General features: G+C 45.5%; 1 protein-coding gene across 1 annotated transcript; it reads left to right on the plus strand.

The window, feature by feature from the left end:
* The first annotated feature begins 219 nt into the window (after nt 1–219).
* LOC124697686 (methionine S-methyltransferase-like) lies at nt 220–8,455 on the plus strand. The gene is made up of 12 exons (XM_047230236.1): nt 220–469; nt 1,032–1,246; nt 1,478–1,684; nt 1,772–1,867; nt 2,212–2,400; nt 2,595–2,783; nt 2,861–3,097; nt 3,221–3,355; nt 3,598–3,918; nt 4,114–4,290; nt 4,595–5,653; nt 8,058–8,455. The coding sequence occupies exons 1-12, from the start codon at nt 220–222 to the stop codon at nt 8,349–8,351; spliced, it is 3,369 nt and encodes a 1,122-aa protein (XP_047086192.1). The 3' UTR covers nt 8,352–8,455.
* Nucleotides 8,456–22,245: the final 13,790 nt, after the last annotated feature.

Here is a 22,245-nt window from a genome sequence, read left to right on the forward strand (position 1 = left end):
GCCTGGCCAACGTGTCAATGGCTGCTCGCTCGCTAGACGCGACCATTTTCGTTCGTGCAGTTGACCACCGCGGCTGACTCCAGTCGTGTGAGTGTGACTCGTGTCCTGTTCTTGACTTTGTGTAGTGTTCGGTTCTGCCCCTCGTCTCGTCTCTCCGCGCCGCCCATCCTCCTTCCTCGCGTCGCGTCGCGTCCCGACCAAATCAATAGATTCAAGGGTATGGCAGCGCCTGTGGCGATCAGCAGCAAGGACGTGGATGCCTTCCTGGCGTCGTGCGCGGCGTCGAGCGAGGCCGCGTACGGCGCCGCCGAGGCCGTGCTCCGGCGCCTCCAGGACCCCGCCTCCCGTGCCGGGGCGCGCCGCCTCCTCGGCGCCGTCCGACGCCACTTCGCCGATGGGCAGGACGACGAATGTGCCCGCACCTTCCACTTCCGAATCCGCGACGTCCTCCTCGACCCCCACCTCCAAGGTTCCCTCCCTGCTCTACACCTCCCTCCTCCCCGCAAACCCAGAACCTTTCGCCGATTGGAATGTCATGTATTGACCCGGTTACGGCCATCCATCGATCAGTAATTCGACGATAACTAAAACCTTGGTCTCTAATTGTTATATAGGTAATCAACTGTTCTTGTTATAGTGTTGGGAAAAAGCCTAGAGTGGCATGCCCTGACTACCAAGTAGACATGATTTCAGAAAAGAAACAAAAATAACATGAGCGGCCTGTTCTCGTTTTCGTGTAGTTCAGGTTTTGGCCTCTTTGTTAGCTTAGCTTATCTGCTGTTTATGTTGCCTTGGTTTACCTGTAACTTTTGCGCCTTCTTGGTGTTCTCCTTCGAATGCAAAATGACACATCATTTTGGTGCGCGTTCGAGGAAAATAATTTTTACAGTATGTTATATATGGAGTCTGGCTCTAACATGATTTTTTGTTGTTACTGTTTGTGTGCACAATGTATCAACTGATGTCTTCAGTCGACGCAGTGGTCATAACTTTCATTGTCTAGTATTTTTATTTTCTTTTCATAACTTGAGAAATTTATCAACTGCTTCTAGGATCCCAAAAAAGAAAGAAGCTAACAGTCATGGAGATTCCTAGCATTTTCATTTCTGAAGATCGGCGCTTCGCTTTCTACGAGGGCCTCAATCAGCTTCCAGATCATGTTTTCAGGGATAAGACAGTTGCAGAGCTGGAATGTGGCAATGGTTGGATATCCATTGCGCTTGCAGAAAAGTGGTCCCCTTTGAAGGTTTTTTCTCTTATTCTCTGGATACTTTACCTTGTCACCATTGTTACACAAATGGGACCTGCCGCAGTTAGACATTTTTATTACACAAGTAGGAGCTGCAGCAGTGAGATATTTACCCAAATTTCATGATACACCAGTTTTCAGAACTTTTCAGTGATCACCAACAACCTAATTTGCTTGGTACATCTAAGAAAACATTATCCAAGCTGAGCATTGTTTGTTTCTATGAAGGTATATGGTCTGGATGTTGACCCAAGGGTTATCAAGATTGCATGGATAAATCTTTACTTGAATGCACTAGATGACGATGGTCTCCCAATCTATGATGGGGAGGGGAAAACATTACTTGATAGAGTTGAATTCCATGAGTCTGATCTTCTTGCATACTGTAGAAACAATAAGACAGAACTTGATTGCATTGTTGGATGCATACCACAGGTACGGTCAGTTACTCTATTTAGTCAAGCAAAAATATATTAGACCAGAACAGAAGGAAAATGCTTACTCCCAAAATATGATTTTCAGATTCTTAACCCCAACCCAGAGGCCATGTCAAACATTATAACTGAAAAATCAAGTGTTGAGTTCTTGTACTCCCTGAACAACTACTATGATCTTCAGGTAAGTTGAAAGACATCCTTTTGCATGTTCATCACTTTAGCCAACTCAATTTACCTAATACCAATGATGACTCATCTTCATGTTGTTTTTCTAGCTGGAGTAGGAGGATCAAGAGTGAATGTATTTCTACCCATTTTTCTCGTTGTAGCTGCATTCTTTCTTATAACCATATTAGAAGAAAAGAATGTGTTTGGATCAGTTGCTAACTATTTGATAATATGTATGTCATGATGTACACATACTTTTGATCAAGTTATTTCCTATGGTGATGGGCTTGTTCTATTTCAATTCCTTTTGTTAATTTATTATGTTTCTAAGCTTGATGCATGTCTTATTGCATCCAGAGTTTTGCTGAAAACCAATTTGGCCTTGGGTTGATTGCTCGGGCAGTTGAAGAAGGGATAGCTATCATAAAGCCTATGGGTATTATGATATTCAACATGGGAGGCCGACCAGGTCAAAGCATCTGCGAACGCATATTTCTTCGCCGTGGATTACGCATCAATAAGCTCTGGCAAACAAAAATTATGCAGGTAGCAATGCTGTGACAGGCCATACTAATTAATCAGGAAGTATTTTCCATGCCAGCATTATGCTCGTGTTTGACCAACAATATGTACTTCGAGTTGCACAGCCGCTGTTAGTAGGGCCTAGGATCATCACCTGCCTGCCTATTCTATTTTGCAACGACTTCGTTTGGATTACCATCTACTTCGGTTTTTTGCAGGCTATCGACACAGATATTTCAGCTTTAGTTGAAATTGAGAAAATGTGCCCTCATCGCTTCGAGTTTTTCATTGATCTTCATGGGGATCAACCTGTCTCTGCACGCACTGCCTTGGCATACATGAAATCTGGTGGCCATGTTTCACATGCTTTCTACGTGTATAGCTGTCAACTTCGCCAACCTAACCAGGTTCCTTCATGTTGTCTTTTGATTTATAAAAGCAATAGTATAACAAAGGGAATAGTGCTAATTCAGAAAATTTTCAGGTGAAGAAACTATTTGAGATTGTTAAAAATGGATTGCATGAAGTCAGCAGCTCCCTCGATTTATCCTTTGATGATGATTCTGTTGCCGCTGAAAAGATGCCCTTCCTAGTACACCTAGCTAGTCTTCTGAAAGATAATAAGCCCATTCCTTGTGAACCTCCAGCTGGATGTTTAAACTTCCGGAATCTTGTCGTGGAATTTATGGACTGCTACCACCACATACCATTAACTCCTGATGTAATGCTTTGTCTCTATTGTTTTTCACAATCATGTTTGCTTATGCCATAAATTCGTAACATCAAGGTATCCCTTGCTTCTATCTTATGCTTCATATGATGTTTTTCTTTTCTGGTATACCAGAATGTTGTTGTATTCCCTTCCCGCGATGTGGCAATAGAATATTCTCTTCGACTATTCTCTCCAGCACTTGCAATTGTTGATGAACATCTGACCAGGTACTTGCCCAAGCAATGGTTAACATCTTCAGCAATTGAGGTACCTCTCTCTCTCTCTCTCTCTCAACAAAAAGGTGCACGTGCATGCGTCCACAGCTTGTGCAAGTCATGCAACACTTCTTGTTTGAGCAACTTCTAATATGTACTAAGCAGTTCCATTTTCTTTTGCCTTATAAAAAAAGTATCTTGTTAGACGGAAACAGCGGAAAAGACATGTCTGTTCTGTGAACAAAAATGATGTTTGGAGAATGTTAATGCTACAACTTTGTTTTGAAACTTCAGGGGAGAGCAGATTGTAACCATGCTGAAGACGCGGTCACTGTAATTGAAGCACCGGCCCAATCAGATTTGCTGATTGAGTTGGTCAGGAAACTGAAGCCTCAGGTTGTTGTTACTGGCGTAGCTCAATTTGAGGTTATCACCAATGCAGCTTTCGTGAACTTACTAAGCACAACGGAAGATGTTGGTTCTCGCTTATTCATAGACATTTCAGAGCATCTGGAGTTATCTAGTCTGCCAAGCTCTGATGGCGTGTTGAAATATCTTGCTGGAATCACCCTACCTTCGCATGCAACTATACTATGTGGTCTTGTAAAAAATCAGGTGCCTGTAACTTACCACATCAATTGTTTTTCCATTAGCATTGTTCTTTCCGTGAAGGACGCTTACATACCATGTTATGTCAATTAGCCTGGAACTGTAACTTAACTTCTGTGCATTCTTACACCTGCATTAGAAACACTGTCTAAAGGTTTCAATTTGTATCTGCTCTATCTAACTTTGGGTTCAAATATACAGGTTTACTCTGGCATGGAAGTTGGTTTTGCCATTTCTGAGACAGCTGTATGTAAGGCATTATCACAAACTATTGAGCTATTGGAAGGACACACTTCTGTGATCAGCCAGCACTATTATGGCTGTCTTTTACATGAGCTGCTGACGGTTCAAACCGGTGATCGTCATCCACAGCAAGAGGTAAGCATAATTTCCCTCATCTAGTGCTCCACCTCATCCATCCTCACGATAACAACTGATGTCTGGTAAACCTTTCTTTATTGGACATTCCCCTCACTCCTCAGCATGACTCAAGTAATTCATAAATCTTGGATTAATCCCTCCACTTAGTTGGATAACACCTACTCATAGTAAACAGACAAATGTATTGCTACTTTACTACGATGTTTGATTATGATCTCATCATATCAAAGTGTGCTTGTTGACTTCAATGTGTATTTTTTGGTTTTCTTGCTTTTAAGTTTCTCCTTGCTCTTTTTTCCAGAGACAACCTGCAGAAGTGAAACCTCAAATGATGATAGGATTTTCCAATTCAGCTAGGTCTACCCTAGAAGAAGCTGAATTTTTTGTTCCTGATTCCAAGGATTCTAGTGTCATTCATATGGATTTAGATCGAAGCTTCTTGACAGTACCTTCTTCAGTGAACGCCTCCATTTTTGAAAGTTTTGTGAGGCAGAACCTCACGGATTCTGAAACTGATGTTCATTCTAGCATTGAAAAGCTGGTGAGAGATACCTATGGTTTCCCAGGAGACGATTGTCCCGACATTGCAAAAGTCAGTTACCGTAAGGAAATTATGTGTGGCAGCACCTGTCTTGCACTCTTCAACAAGCTTGTCCTTTGTTGTATGCAAGAACAAGGCACCTTCCTTTTCCCCTTTGGCACAAATGGGCACTATGTCAAACTGGCGAAGTTTTTGAATGCAAAAACCTTGACAATTCCAACAAATGTAGATTCAGGCTTCAAGATTGAACCGATGGCGTTAGACGCAGCTCTAGAGGATGCATATGAGAACAAGAATGTAACTCGGGCATGGGTATATATTTCAGGCCCTACAATCAACCCTTCTGGTTTCCTGTACAGTGATGGTGAGATAAAAGATCTGATTTCCGTTTGTGCTCAACATGCAGCTAGAGTAGTGATAGATATCTCCTTCTCTGGTCGTGAGTTTCAAACTGATGGCTGGAGTCGGTGGAATTTGAGTAATTTGTCTTATGATATTTGTTTATGCCCCCCACTCAGTTATTTTATGCTTGGAGAGCTGTCTCTTGAGCTGACCACAGGTGGGCTTGAATTTGGATTCCTGATTTCGAGTAAGCCGTCTGATGTGGAAGTTAGTTTCCGAAATTTGAGTCAACCACATAGCACACTGAAGTACACTTTCGGAAAACTGTTGGGTTTGAGTCAGCCGTATAGAATAAGCACACTGCACTACAATTTGAGAGAACTGTTGGGTCGTAAGAACGAGTGGGATGGGCCGTTCCCTAATCCCATCATGGAGCAAAAGGAGAAACTAAAGAGTCGTGCCAACAAGTTGACAAAGGTTAGTACTCTGTAATAATGTGAAGTACCCTCTCAACTTTTCCCTTTCAGTTCTTACTTCAGAGATAAATATTGGCAGAACCTTAGCCTTATCTTGGTAACTTGGGTTAATGTTAAGTTTTTTTTAGGGAAGTTAATGTTAAGTTGAGTCAATGCTACCACGTAAAACACTATATCTGCTGTGACGTAGACAGTCGTAAAAGAGAGTCATCTTTGTTTCGGCTGATTGGCCGAGATACCCAGTTTATCGTGAATCGGTTGGTAAACGATAAGATTTCAACATATCGGCCAATTTATCGCGTCACCGATATTTCAGCCGATTTACTGCATGAGAGCCGATATTTCGCCCGATTTTCACTCTCATGGCCGATATTTCGGCTAATTGTCAGTGAAATTTCAATGAAATTTGGTATGACAGTCGATATTTCCGTCCTATGGTTTTGTAGAATTGTGCATTAGCTCAAATTTTCCATTATTATTCATTCAAATGCAAGGAATCAAGGCAATACTTATGTGCAGTTGAACGGGTCGGTGGCGCGACTAGAGGGGGGGTGAATGGTCGCTACTCAATTTTTATATCTTTTTCAGTTTTAAGCGCGATGCGGAAGTAAAGGTGGCAACTTTAGCAACTACGGTGAACCTAGTATGATGCTATACGATGCAACAAGTAAAGAAACCGACAAACAGGTAAAGAGAGAGGGAGTGGGACAACCTAAAAAGGGAGTACGTAGTGCGTTGAGGAGGTGTGGACCACAAAGGTCCAACGGCCACATAGGCCTCACCTTCTTCCTCGAGAAAACCCCACGAAGGAGCTTTCCCTTCTCCACTAAGAAGCCGGTCGAGGTGGTGGTTCCTTCACAAGGTTGGGGCGAGCTCCACAACACCGGAGGCTCCCAACATCCTATGGGGCTAGCACAACTTCAAGCTAGCCTCCATAGGAGCTCATCTCCAACAGATCCCACAATAGGAACCCTAACATCAAGATCCACTAAGGACTAGGTGGTATTGGTGAAATCTTTCTCGGTGGAACTATAGATCGGGGTCTCCTCTACCAATCCTCAAAGTTTGGGCATGATTGGTTGGATGGGGAGGGTATCCTCAAGGTTTTGAGCTCATCAACAATGGAGGAGAGAGAGAAGACTTGAGTCGAGCTGGGGAAGAAGGCCCCCTTTTATAGGGGCCTCCAAATCCAACCGTTATGCCTAGTTCCCGCATGACCGGTACTACCGCTCCTGGGTCTCGGATCAGCCTGACACATGGGGCTCAACCGGTACTACCGTTGCAGGTACCGTCAAGGTACCGCAGGATCTTTGGGAGCCCCGGGCTCCTGCGTACCAGGGCGGAAGTTCTGCGTGTTTGGCATGACCGGTATCAAACCGGTACCTGGTCGGAAGTACCGCTTGGAGCGGTACTACCGGTCAAGGTACCATCAAGGTACCGGCATGCCTACTTCAAGCCTTTCCCTCGTGCGATGACAGCAGCGGTACTAGTGACCGATACCAATAGCGATAGCGGTACTACCGCTCTTGGTACCGGTACTACCGGGCATGCTGGAACTGCTTTCTTCTCTTTTTCTCTCCAACCATGTCGCCTCGCGACACACACACAAAACCAGAAAACCTATCAACTAATCTTGAGTCTTCCGATCCTGAGGTGTTCAGTGAGGGCACTGTGCACCTGCAAATCTTTTCAAATCAACTATGCACACGGTGAAATTCATTCGAGTGTTGTTATCAAACACACAAAACACTATGGATAGATCTTGCTCTTTCAGCAGTGCTCCAATATTATTTTTTGCATAACATAATATAGAAAATTTAGTGTCGAAAATTAGGGTTCACAAAAAATAAGCCGATCAATGGCTGACTGATAAAATCGATTAATCGGTCGATAAGCGGTTAATCTTTATTTTAAGGCCAACCGATAAGTTAAGATTAACGATTTCATGAACATTTTTCTATGTTGGGATTGGTTACTAGCTCAAATTTGATACAAATTTTTTTGGGGAACTCGTGGGAATGTGTTTCTATTTGTTGATAGGCTTTTGGTTTACACGACCGAGTGCCGCGAGTGTTTGTCAAAAAGCTTTTGTAACTAATTGTGTAGGCGATTTTGGTCACGAACAGGCTCTGTTCTGGTGTAACATTCTAAACTACCCTCTCAGTTTTCGTGCACCGTTCCAAATCTTAATTTAGTGATAAATATTGGAGAACCTTGGCCTAATCTGAGTAAACTTGAGTTTATGTTAGGAAGTGCATCCAAAAGTTGGCTGAGTCATAAAACGCTATAACTGCAAGTTGGTAGACAATAATTTTGCACATGCGCAATAAGGACTTGTGAGTTTAAGCATTTTGGTGTTTCCTCGCATGGTTGACATGATCTCTTCTTTTCCCTGCAATTATCAGACACTTGAGAGCTCTGGCTGGGAGGTCGCTGGCGGCCATGGTGGTATCTCGATGCTGGCGAAGCCGACCGCCTACATCGGCAGACCATTCAAGACGGACGGGTTTGAAGGCGAGCTCGACGCCTGCAACATCAGGGAAGCCATTCTTAGATCCACCGGTCTGTGCATAAGCAGTAGCAAATGGACCGGGATACCAGACTACTGCAGGTTCAGCTTCGCTCTCGAGAGCAGCGAATTCAACAGGGCAATGGACTGTATAGTTCAGTTCAGGGAGTTGGTTCTGGGAGATGATTAATAAGTCATAAATACCGAGATAGGGATTAACTGCATGGAGTGTAAAACCTGAAGAAATGCAATTATCTTTTATCTTTTATTTGTCCTTCAAGCATGGTATTTTGTGGAGTGGCCAAGGAAAAAGGGCAGTAGTACCTAAAGTGTCTAGGCATACAATAACTGTTAGAGTCGTTTGTTAATCTCCATGTACTAGTACTACTGCTTATTATGCCTTGTTGCGTCGGAGGTTTGTTGTAGATTAGGTGCTTCATGTGTGAATCATGTATTCCTGTATACTTATTGTACTCATTAATCATCCCGACCTGCATATCAGGTAGTACAAAGCAGTGCATAGACATGGTATCGGTAGCGGTGGTGGAGGGCAGATTGCACAAGTGGAGAAGAAGCTTTGAGCAAGGTTGTAAGAAGAATTGCAGACCAGCACGCTAGGTTAGGCTTTGACCAACCATACCGGTTTCGGGGCATTCAGAAATAAACTAGTGTTTATGTCAAACTGACAGGAAATTGTCATAGTGGCATTTGCCTAGTTGGAGAATTTTTCACAGTAAAGAATTGAATGCGTTTTTTGGGGTTATTGGAGGCCATACTTTAAACATAAGTTCACTAATTTTTGATATCTCACACTGGATGTCAACATGAGAGCACCTCGATATGTCAAGCAAGCAGATGCTATAGTATATTTGCATTTGTAATTTTTCCCACTACAGTTGACAACAATGTCAACCTAGAAATATTGCTATTGCTCCAGGCACTGAAGCAGCTGCTGTGGGAGCAGTTGTAAGTGGCCACCAGGTTCAGGATCCAGCGGGACGCCTGATGCACCACATGCGTCTTCCCAGAGCAGATAAATGCTTGCTACGAAGCAGTATGCATCAGCAGTTCAGCACCATCCCAATTAAGCAAATTGCTTCTTCTCGGCGCTGTCCCCATTTCTTGAGTAATGTCGTCATGTTGTCAATTAATTATATGATGTTATTTATGTTCTTTTTGTAATATAGTACTCCCTCCGTTCTTTTTTAATTGACTCGAATTTAGTACAAGTTTGTACTAAATCCGAGTCAATTAAAAAGGAACGGAGGGAGTAGTAGAGAGTGGATGGCCACTCGTTTGCCATGTCGACCGCAGACTGCACCCACTGTGGTGGGTGTGCTATGGTTTACCCAGCCATATACACCAAATCCGCCAAGTACACCGGCACCATGGCGAGGTTCGGCTTCCTGTCGCCGTGGTTCAAGTACAAGTGCACGGTGGCGGCGGTAGTCAGCGACATAGAGAAGCCGAGGAGCGCAACACGTCCTTCCATTGTCATCTTACTTTTTTTAAACATAAGGCCTAAGCCCTGCTTTAAATTAATAAAGCCACGAAACCGGCAGATACAGAGTGCATACATAGCCAACACAGCGAACAGGACACAAATACACAAGCAAACAAAGGATAAAAACTACGAGCTTCGCTTGACATGTCGTGTCCATCGTCTTCACGAACGCCGACACCAGGAGAAGCAGGGGCAGTAGGGAGCATCATCCGCAGGCACACTGCATGCATTTCTACCACAAGAACGAAAGGAGGCCAGCACACGGTCTCTGACTCCGAAGAGGGATCCCTTCCCTCTCGCCCTGGATCGCAGGGCGCCGCACCGTCGAAAGGCAGAGAGGTTCCCCCAAGAACGCACCATCGCTGAGACTACCCAAAGCTCAAAGGAGAGATCAAGACCAGCCGCCGCACCAGAAGCCACGCCACGGCCACTGCCACCCACATCACCGTCCAGAGGACGCACGCTGATGAACGAAGGCGCACTAGGAGGATCGGCAGACAAAAAGCAGCAACCACCACCGGACCCAAGCTTGCGGAGCAACCTCCAGACCTGGCTCGACGCCGCGCAAGGAGCACCGCCAAGAACCACCACCGACAACAGAAGAAGCTTGCCAACCACCCCAGCAGCCCCGGACGGTGCCTTCAGGAAAGGGAACGACATCGTGACGCCGCCACCGCCCAAGCAGGGACTAGGGTTTTCACCCTGGGCAGGGGGTTGGGTGGGGAGGAAGAAGGGATCTCAACGAAGCCTCCAAGGAGGGAATCGGCGCCGGGGGCGTCGACGACGTCGTGGCCACCGCCGGCCAGAGGTTTCCCCCGGTCCCGACCAGCCCCACCACCAACAACCCGGCCACAAACCCGCAGATCTGGCCGAGAGTTGCGAGCTTCATCGTTCGGGGGCGGAGATCTCCCCAGATCTGACGCCGCAGGCCGGCGGAGGGCCCCGAGCGTCGCACCACACGTTCGCCGCCTCCCCGCCGCCCGCACGGCCGAGGACACGGGCCCGCACCACCCACGGCCGCCGCTCGCCGCGTAGAAGACAGCGCCGTTGCCACCATCCGGAGCCGCCGCTCCGGTGTCCAAAGATCCCCACCGGGGTCACCACCAGCCGCAACCGCCCCCGGAATCCGCGGCCGAGGTCGTGGAGGAGGGATTCGCCGAGCAGCGCCCCAGCCATGGCGGCCGCCGCGCAGCAACCAGCCCCCATGCTGCTGCGCCGCGGAGCGAGGACGAGACGGGCCGAGGAAGGAATCCCCGCCGCCCCCTTCACCGGCGACGCGGCCTTCGGCCGGCGTCACCTCTGGGGGCGACAAGGAGGGGCGGAGGAGGAGGGGGGCGGGCGGCGGCGCGCTTAGGGTTTCGCCCCCTCGGTCGCCTGGAGGGGGCGACGCGAGGGGAACGATACGCGTCCTTTGTCATCTTACTCTTGTTTTCCTCCCCTATCTCAAAACACTAGCTACAATTTTGTTGTAACTTCTATCTATTCTCTTGTGTTCTTTAGATGAAAGACAGACATATTTTATTTGTATCGATTATGGTGGTGCATTCAACGATTTTTATAGGCATTAGGACATGGAAGCATGCTTTGCGCCTTAGCTACCTACCATTGTGTACCGTGAGACACTAATGCATGCAAGTATTCACGATAGAGTAAAAGAAAAGCAATGCATGGAAGTGACGTGAATATAACCGTCACTACTTAATCGAGATACATTCTATAGAACGTCCAATGGATAGTTCTAGTGTTGCCCCCCTAACTGTAAAATAACAGTACTTTTAATAGTGCATGGTGTATTTTATACATGCTAGACTCGCTCTTACCTAGTGAAAAACAACTTCCATGGATGGCTAAGTCCTTTTTTTTATGTCGGAGGGATCACGACGGCTTTATTCAGCAACAATGTTTGAAATAATAAAATTTGGATTTAGGTGCAAGGCAGGCCACGATGAGGATGGCGCCATAGGCGCTGGCGTAACGCTCCTTCTTGAAGGCCTCGTCTAGGTACGTACCTCCCGCACTTCTCTCCTCTGCGTGGGCGAAAGCCTCGGGTTTCCTTGCAGACGGCGGCGGTGTTGCGACGTCGGTCCCCTTCTTAAAGGGCGCCGTCTTGGGAACTGCATAGGTGGGGTTTTGAGCAATGGCGGCTGGAGGTGGCCATGGCGACTTGCTCTGATCGGTGAAGCCTTCTCCCCATGTTTACTGTCAGGTGCCTGGTTTGATACTTTGTCGCTCCATTAGCCCTTCTTGTCGGTGGTCGACGCCCTGAGCCTGGGTGAAAGGGGAAATGGCTCCCCTTGACGGCAGCAGCGACACTGGGCAGGCGAGCGGCCATGCCATGATGGTATGTTCATCCATGGGATAGGCTACGCCCTCTTCCGTTGTTTCTTCTCCGGTGCATCTTCTTCCTGCAGCTTCGGTCTGATGTTGTGGTTGTTCCTGCGATGGTGGTGGTCTCGGTGAAGCTCCCCGATGTCTCTGGTGGTGTCTCCTTTGTTAATCTAGCTCTCCTTGTTCCTCGTGTTATAGGGGGAACTCCTTCGCCCGCCAACGGTACGGTGTCCTTCGATCCAGGGCGAGGAACAAGAGGTCTCTTTCTGGAGGTGGAGACGGTGGAGTTTCGATCTAGTTTTTTTCCATTGAGCGCGGACGAATACACGTTCCGGAAGCCTCCCCAATCTCTTGATGCCTTCTTGGTGATGTCCTTGACGTCTAGTTGTGGTGTTGGCATTCCATATGGTGTTCTTTGTTTTGATCCTTAGTTTGCATTTGTTGCATTTTCCTTTGAGTTGCATGTAAGCACATTTGTATCTGCCGTTGATACGTTGCAAACGTATCTATAATTTTTGATGCTCCATGCTTGTTTTACACCAATTTATATATGTTTTGTTTACACTTCGTGCTATTTTTATACATTTTTTGGAACTAACCTATCGACAAGATGCCACAGTGATAGTTCTTATTTTCTGTTGTTTTTTGTATTTCAGAAAAGTTGTACATGAAATATTCTCGGAATTGAACGAAACAAAAGCCGAAGTTCCTATTTTACTGTCACGGAGACGGAGTCCAGAGGAGAGACGGAGAAGAGCCAGGAGGCGTCCGCACCATGCCTAGGCGCGGGCCACCCCCTGGCCGCATCTAGGGGTGGCGTGGGCCCCTCGGGCGCCCACCGACCTCGCCCTTCCGCATATATATTCATCTGTTCAGGAAAAACCTAAATACCCAAGCCTCCATCCACGAAAAGTTCCGTCTCCGCCGCCATCATCGACCCTAGCTCGGGAGGGTTCTGAAGCTCTTCTCGGCACCCCGCCGGAGAGGGAGATCATCACGGGAGGCCTCTACATCACCATGCCCGCCTCCGAAGTGATGCGTGAGTAGTTCATCTCTGGAATACGGGTCCATAGCCAGTAGCTAGATGGTTGTCTTCTCCATTTTATGCTTCATGTTTAGATCTTGTGAGCTGACTATCATGATCAAGATCATCTTTATGTAATGCTACATGTTGTGTTTGCTGGGATCTGATGAATATTGAATACTATGGTTGAGATTGATTATAGACTTGTTATATATTATTTGTGATCTTGCATGCTCTCCGTTACTAGTAGATGCTCTGGCCAAGTATGTGTTTGTGACTCCAATAGAGAATATTTATGCTCGACAGTGTGTTCATGCCTCTAGTAATCTGGGAGAGTGACAATAACTTCTAAGGTTGTAGATATGCTGTTGCTACTAGGGAGAAAACAACAATATTTTATCCAAAGATTCTATTGTTTACTTTACACACTTTAGTTAATGCAATAATCTGTTGCTTGCAACTTAATACTGAAAGAGGTGCGGAAGCTAATCGGAATGTGGATTATTAGTCATAGATGCAGTTGGATTACGGTCTATGAATCTTGTTGCAATGCCCAAATGAATCTCATAGTAATCATCTTGTCATGTATGTTCTTTATTCTGTCAATTCTCTAGCTATAATTTGTTTACCCAGCATGTTATTTATCTTTATGGAGAGACACCTCTAGTGAACTGTGGACCCAGTCCTTTTCTTTTACACTGATAAAACCATCTACTGCAAGCGTTGTTCTCTTTATTTCACTACAAACAAATATCTCTTTTCACACTATACGTCTAATCCTTAGTTTTCAGCAAAATCTGTGAGATTAACAACCTCACTGTAAGTTGGGGCAAAATATTTTGTGCAGGTTCCACGTTGTTGCTGACACCGGTAGTGCGCCCTGCCAAAGTCAGCCAGCAACACCTTCAGAAGTGATTTGTCTCTCCTACTAGTCAATTAAATTTTGGTTTTTTACCGAGGAAAAACTTGCTGCTGTGCTCGGCATACATTCCTCTTGGGGTTTCCCAACTTCTTGCCCTGCACTACATCAGCCGTTGGTGGTTTTATTAATTTAAAGTTAGGCTAAGGCCCTAACTCTAAATTTTTTTGTAGGCTCAACCAGCGACACTCTGGGCCACAGGGAGTAGATAACACAAATTCCTAGAAATAATATGTGCCTCGTCATTGTTTCTTGTGTAATTGAATATGATCAGGCTACAATTGCACGCCTCGATGGGTTTCATTGTTGTATATGTATTTATATAAGATTTGGAAAAGTTACAAACGTACACAACTCCCTAGACTAGGTCGGTTTGGAAACCGAATACAATTGTTGGTGCACTACTTGAACTCCTAGTCACCACCGTTCCGGTGGATCCTCTAACACACCCCCGCAGTCTGAACTCGAGGACAAGCCCGAATCTCGAGGAATAATGGTGTCGACAGTCCTTTGGTGAAAGTATCGGCGAACAGAGAAGACGATGGAACATACAAAACTCGAAGAGCACCAAGAGCAACCTTCTCCCGAACAAAATGTATATCAAGGTCAATATGTTTTGTCCGATGATGCTGCACAGGATTGGCAGACATGTAAACCGCAGAGATGTTATAACAATAGACAACAGTAGCAACATCCAACATCACATGATTTTATCTTCCGCACTAAATAGTGATTTGTATTGTATGTTAGGTTTCTGGAGGGTGGGGCTATTTGGAAGAATTTGAGCCTAGGTAATTTTGTGCAGATGGTTAGATGGGCAAGTGCAGTTGTTAAAGTTAAATCCCTTCGTCCTGCTGTTGAGCTATGTATGACCATTTGGTTTATTTTGTCACCATTTTCGTGAAAGCTAAACTGTACTTTGTCACCATTTGGTATATTCTTAAGGTTGCCCATGATGACAGATCAAAGATATTGAGTTTGTATTGGTGTTATAGATATGTTTTTTTGTTCAGCACTTCTACTTTGCTTGCATTATAAAAATAATAAATAATCAGAAAGCATACGACGTCTGCACAGACTGAACCACACAACTCTCATGTGTAAACCACACCAGCTACCTTTTTAGACTTAGGGCATCTCCAACGGGACGACGCAAATGAACGTTGCGCGATCGTTTGCGTTTGCACGAACTGAAAATACGCATGCACCCTGCTCCAGCGGGGCGACGCATCGTGTCCGAGCTGTCCACGGAGATGCAAACGCAAATATGCGGCACGTTTGCATCTCCGTGGACGCTGCACGGTCGCGTCGAGCGTCCGCTCACTTTTCCCACGGGCCCGCCTGGGCCCTGGCATGAGCCGACGCGAATTAAAGCAGAGCAACTGTCGTGGAGGGCAACTGCCGGAGCGGCATCCGTGCCAATCGACGCGCCAACCGCCGGAATGGAGCGCCGAACCACCGCGGAAGAGCAACCGCAAACCTCTTCGTTATACGCGCCGCCATTAATCCCCGCTGAATAAAACCCCTGCGCCTGCTCTACCGGCTGCCATTTGTAATGTCCCAGGTTTAGAGACGATCGAGGGGTAGATTTTAGAAAGGGATGTGCATTGCATTGTAATTTACGGGGAAATTTCGCGCTTTTAAACAAAAACTGCATCGAAGGGGGACAAGTTTCTCTCTCGACACCTTACAGGGTTAGGGTTTCGAGAGTGCGACAAACTTGCTCTTATCTAACTAAACTAGGGTTTTGAGAAGAGAGGGGAGAGTTTGCATCACAACTTAAGTTGTATGATTGAATTCAAACCTAAGTTGAATTTGAATTTCAAATTCAAACATCAAATAAATATCTCATAAATTCAATTGTGAGGAAATTCATTAAGTAAATTATAAATAATAAACAATATGAACAATTAAAATAAAGTAAAGCTCATTAGAGAAAACTTTGAGCTTTATTGATAATCACACATTATACATTGTCAATTACAATATTCAGAATTGAAATAAAGGAATTATTACAACACATTACACAAATTGGGATAAATAGAAAAAGAAGATAAAAGAAAAGTACAAGTATGAATCTATCCTAAATACTACAATGTGAATATCATCTAATCTTGAGCTTGAAGATCATCTTGTCCATTTGATCATCATTTTGAACCTGCACATAAACACAACAAACACAAGTTATGCCAAGTGGCATAGCCACTTGGCAGGTTAGAAATAAAATGAAAGTTGAGAGGATATGACCAAAGCTGCCGAGCTGATCCTCTCACAGCCAAGTGCAAAGTATCAGGAACACACACACACACACACAGGCAGCTCACACTGCATGTGTGCATGCTCACCAGCACACTCACACAGGGGGAGTCACCAACACATGCCAGGCTAAGCTGTCGAGCAGGGAAGCAAAGGCCAGCCATATATAAGCTTTTCACAGCCAAAACCCTAGCTATTTGCTTCATCCATCGACAAGCAACAGGGTAAGTCACCAAGAACACCAAGAACAGCTAGAACAAGGAGAACAACCAGTGTCGTTCAACCTGTCCAAACTCACCACCGAACCAAACCAAGAATCACAAGCCACAAGGAGGAGCAGGGGCAAGTCAAGCAAATCACCAGAAGCAAAACCTCTACACCAACACACTATTTCTAGGAGCTGGAGTGAGGTATACCAAGCATCATGGACAAACCAGATGGCTTTGTTCATATATAAGCATATGCATCAAGCACACATGATCAACAGGGTGTGATACCCAAGATTGTGTCATCATCTGGTTATTAAACCCTATGGTGCAAGTAAGAGCAGAAAGGCCACCGGTCAATCATCAAAAGAGAACAACGAGATATGACAATAATTGCATAACCGAAGAAATCCAGCAAGAGATGAGAGCATAAGTCAGCCCGAGCTTACACACACTTAGCACCTACAGCCTAATTGACCATCGGACCTAGACAGAATCACGTCCGTTTGATTTCAACATCAAGAGCCACCGGCAATCCAATAAATGGATCACCCGTGAAAACAATTGGTAAGCAACAAGCAAGCCAACAAATAGGGGAGCTACCCTAGGGCAGCACATGATTACTGCCAGGGTCACCTCAAACCCTAGATCAACCACACCAACAAGCCAAATACATATATCATCACCCTGATTGGGTTCAAAGAAGGGCTAGGGTTCCCAACCACTGTGGGCATCCATCTAGCCTAATCCAACCAATTATGATGATCATCACTGTATAGTTCACATCAATTATCCACTTCATCAATTAAAGCAACATAGATAATTGAGATTAACAAGTAAATCATAAAACAGACACATGCTAATGATCCAGTGGATCACTGCAAGTGTCAGCTGATGCTTGAGCAAGCACTTGCACTGATCTGTGTCACACAGACACTAGGAAAAGCCTCAGTGAGGTTGGAATAGCAGTCCAGTATCAAGCATCTGATGATCAATTGATCATCAGGGCTTGACAGAGCATGAAAATACATGCTAGAGCCAAGCCTAGCATCAACCATAGATCATATGAATTAAACAGATCACGAGATCATGAACAATTGCATCACGGACAAGCAAATACATGATTTACAATTGTAACCAGAAGCACACCAACAAGATGTGGAGTTAATTAGCCAATGCACAAACTAAACAGAGCCTTACAGTGAAGCAAAGCCTAAGAGCACTACAGAGATAGCATTGGTTCTTGCAAATTTACAAGAATTTACACACAACCATCTAGCCAGGGCAAGATAACTGAATACACTTGATAGTCTAACAAGAGTAGTAACAAGAACAGAGGCACGGAGAGAGATTCAAGCTAGAAATGCATAGCAGCAGAGCTACACATGGCAACATCACAAGCAGTGGTATGGCCATTGAAGCCATGGCCAGGACCAGCAGTTACACAGCAGCAGCATAGCAGCAGCACCACAACAGCACAGTCACACAGCATAGCAGCATGCGCACAAGCTAGCAAGCCGCAGCAGCGCATCGGCACGGCCAACATCTCCACATGGGGGATGAGGCCAGTGGTCGAGCCAGACGAAAGGGAGAAGAGAACAGGAGAGGAGGATGAACTAGCAGTAGAGAAGGAAGAAGGAAGAGGATGGCGGCGCACATACCTGGAGCGGAGCACCATAGCGTGCCACGGCGGCACGGGCCACCACGGCAGCGCCAAGCCGCGCCTGGCCTGACGTCGCCGAGCGCGAGCGCCCCAGCACCGCCACAGCACCAGGAGCATCGGCGGCGAGGAGATCGCCATGGATCCCCACAGCAGGCGAGCAGAGGCGACGAGGGCGAGCGAACAAGGACGCCAGCGTCAGATCGACGCGGACCACCGTGTCCGCCGTCGAAAGGCGGATCAGATCCACTTGATCTCGCCGGCGGCGACCGCCGGAGTTGGTCGGATTAATTCGGCGACGGCGGCGGCGACCACGGATCGCCAGAGCGACGGGAGAGGGATAGGGTTTGGTCGCGCGTGAGAGGAAGAGAGTGGGAATGGAGCTGGTCGAGCCGGACCGGGCCGGTCGGTTCGATCTAACCGCCGGGCCACCCCGACAGTGGGCCCGTGGGCATTATAGTCATTTCACAAAATGAATTAAAACGAAACTTTGAAATTACATAAGAAATGTTTAAAAGCTCTAAAAAAATAATTAAAAATATGAAAATAGATCAGCATAAAATTCTCTATCATAATAAAATACAAAAGAGAATTTTTGAAGACAATTAAGAATAAGTCTTCATTTGATGATTTAAATAATCATTTAAATCATACATAAAATTTTCAATAATAAAAATAAGTCCATTAATGAATTGGGACTTCAAAAACACCTTGACAACATTTCAAGGTTGTATTTACACTAAATATAGTATCTCCAAATTATTCTTAGTAATAACTTCTTACATGAAATAATAACGACATCGGAAGGGGGGAAAACAAACCCTAAAACTGGAACCATGCATAATTGCTTCTTTAACCATTGCCCTTATCGGACAATGATGCTAAACTTTGCAGTGTTCAGGCAAGTTCATCACTTGCTCATGTCATTCGAGTATTTCTATCAAATTACTTGCAAAGTATTATGGTTATCACTATTGCATAAAAACCAAAACCACTACTTTCATAACTATGAATATGACTATGTGGTGGGCAATGGAACCATGGATTGTGTTGATATGGTGGAGGTTCCATTGCAAGGGTTAATATCCATCTAGGATTAAACAACAAATGTCGCCAGTGATTCTTGTGCCGTAATAACCGTGTTAGCCATAAGATCCGGAGTGGGACGGAGTAGTCAAAAGTGTTTCCACCTCTCGTTCATCAACGGATGCGCTTACCGTAGCAGTTGTGTCTTGCGGAGCAACTTGAGGGTGGGGAGCCCCTTCTAATTCCCCACGGTATAGCAGTGGCTTACCGTAGCGGTTGCGGCTTGCGGAACAACTTGAGGGTGGGGATCCCCTTCTAATTCCCCACGGTAATGTGGTCTATGATGGGTTGCAGCTACCGGCGAAGGAGTTTGGTTAACGAGTCCCAAACCGTTGTCGTGGTCGGGGTCCATCCTTAATTGGTGTAAGAGGACCGACGAGGACCCATGGTCGGGGTATGCAACAAAGGGTGGGTGTTCGAGGTAGCGGAGGAACATGATTGGCTAGACCTTATACCGGGCCTCACACCGAAGGAAGTGTGGACGGGAAAGCTGCCCGGTTGGCACCAAGGTTAAGATCTCTTATGGGTAAAGCAACACACCTCTGCAGAGTGTAAAGAACCGTGACTCGTCACTCCCTGTTCCGGAATAAGGAACGCGAACGCGGCCGGAAAGGAGCTCCATGAAGTTCTAGTAAACCGGTGAAGGCCGACGGACATAGCTCTTTGAAATAAAAGCAATCTCTTGAAGAAATGTTTACCAAAACTTGCATTGGTATTAGACTTTCCGGTCTAATATCGTAGATAGTGCATTAAACACCTCTTATCTATAATGAACTTGTTGAGTACGCTCGTACTCATACCACTCTTAAATCCCATGCTTAGATTGTCTGAATCATCTGGAGGAGGACTACGACAACAATGAAGGAGCCGAGATCATCGGCTATGAAGAACCAGACCTCTCTGGAGGTATTGAGGGCGTAGACTACCTCATCGTCTACGGAACCGGGGAGGCTTCCGGAGGAGATCAAGCCTAGAGACATCCAGTAGTAGTAGTAACCGAGCAGCCCGAACTCTTAGTATTTAGCTGCTCGAGGCAATAAATGTATAGTTTAATGAGACTCTTATGTTGTAAGCTAAGTTGGGTTCACCTCGAACCCAGGAGTATCCCTCTTAGGACCCAAGAGGAGCTCCACGACAATATATGTTTGATGCTTGTAATAATAAGTGAATGAGTTATGGACCCTGCTATGTTTTATTGTACTACTCTGAGGGATGTAATATTTGCGGAATGGTACTTCGTGAATGTTATATCGACGACTGGCATACTACAACATGCAGTGGTATGCAGGGTCACCACAGCTTGGTATCGAGCAAAAGCTTTGACCTTAGGTTGGAACCTAGTAAATGGGACCGAACGTTAGGAGTCAAATAGGATTAGTAAAGAATTCTCTAAAAAAATATGGTATATATTCACTTGAGAATACAACAATCATATCTTTTAGTGCGATAATTCTTTATTATCTCTATTATGATGCATTATTATTAATCTCATAATCTTTCTATTTCTACAGCCAACATGGCAAGTTCACGTCCCGGACGAAACGTGAAGGTGATGGATTCCATACTGAGTGAATACGAAGGAGGACTTGCGGATATTCTACGAGCCATGTTACTTGAGTTTGGGTGTGATCCCCAGATTCAAGTAAAGAAATACATGTACTATGATGGTACTCGTATTGGCCAAATGTAGGGTAGGGCTACGACTTCCCGAATCTTTGGGAATGAGCGTAGTAATGCCAGCAGGGGAAGCCCGAACTATGAACACAGCCTACCATATAGCCGTTATGAGAGCCATAACCGATATTCGGGAGCATAAGACGAAAGAGCTTATGGGTTCCGAATTCACACACATTCCTCATATGGAGGAGGACGATGATCCCATGCTGAACCATTTCAAATATGCCAAAAGCAAACCAGCCGAAGCAACAAAATATATGGACAATAGCCGCAACTTCATATCATTACTCTTTCGGTTGAACCGTCATTTGACGGGAGCAATTGATACAATGCTAGAGGAGTTTATCGAACCCAAGGAGGAGACTAAGGGGAAGGAACCTATGGAGAATGAGGTGCACACACCGGTCTACTCAGCTGGTGATTATATCAAGTATAGATCCTTTTGAGCGTGAAGCTACACCTGTTACACCTGGGAACTATCTGGGAAGTTCCTATGGGGGATATGAGGGTGGAGAGGAATCCGGGAACAATCAGCGTTCCGTGACTCCGATAGAAAACTCCACGGGTTGGCGTTGGGGGTCTGATACGGGAACTCATAGTACCACATCGTATTATGATGGGGAGATGAATGAAGATGCCACGACCCAGCACCAGAGTTATCCGTGGAATGAGGAGGAAGTTGGAGGGTATCCGACACGAGGTTGAGTCGGATACGAATGTAGGAAATACCTATGGTGTAGGTACAGGGGAGTACACCCGATGGGTGGACTACGATGCACCGAATGATCGGTTTGTGAACACCGATTTCTCCCTAGGATCATCATCGGATTCCGACTACCAGCCAACGGGGAGACCTTATGTTCCGAGTTTTGTCGGGAGAACGACACGTTCGACCGGATGGAAGCCTGGAATGTATCGGGAGTGAAGATCGTCTAGAGACTACCAAGGGAAGCAAAGCTACAATACACAAGTACCACGTGTATTGTAGAGTGTAATATTTTGTAGAAATTTGTATATATACTTTAATAAGTGAGTTTGCATACTCACATCGACTTGAGTATTGTAATAAGACCACTTAAGTATGTAAATATATGGTATATGTTTTGTATGATTTGGATTTGCTTCTTGATTTCCATTGCGTGACTAGTTCTATGCACAATGTTGAGCTCAGAAAACTTGCGCATGGAGTAATTATGAGTATCATCTTGTGTTGCAAAACTAGGGGGTTATGTCGGGAGCGTTAGGAGAGGAGACCGAAGCGCAGCGCATGGAGCGCGAAGCAAAACAAAGGAAGAGGCCGACGAAGCAGCCGGAGAATCGATTTCCACCACCACCACCACCCATGACGCAACAGAATTTCGTCCAGGTACATGCGAGATGGTGGAAGAAAGACAACGTATTACGTTGGAGCAGCGAGAATAAAT

This window comes from Lolium rigidum, chromosome 3 (assembly GCF_022539505.1).
Source record: "Lolium rigidum isolate FL_2022 chromosome 3, APGP_CSIRO_Lrig_0.1, whole genome shotgun sequence".
NCBI lineage: Eukaryota > Viridiplantae > Streptophyta > Magnoliopsida > Poales > Poaceae > Lolium > Lolium rigidum.

Coding starts and splice junctions, on each gene's coding strand:
- LOC124697686 (XM_047230236.1), top strand. CDS start 220: ATGGCAGCGCCTGTGGCGATCAGCAGCAAGGACGTGGATGCCTTCCTG. Junction 1,685..1,771: donor TTGTTGGATGCATACCACAG/GTACGGTCAGTT, acceptor TATGATTTTCAG/ATTCTTAACCCCAACCCAGA. Junction 3,098..3,220: donor ACATACCATTAACTCCTGAT/GTAATGCTTTGT, acceptor CTGGTATACCAG/AATGTTGTTGTATTCCCTTC.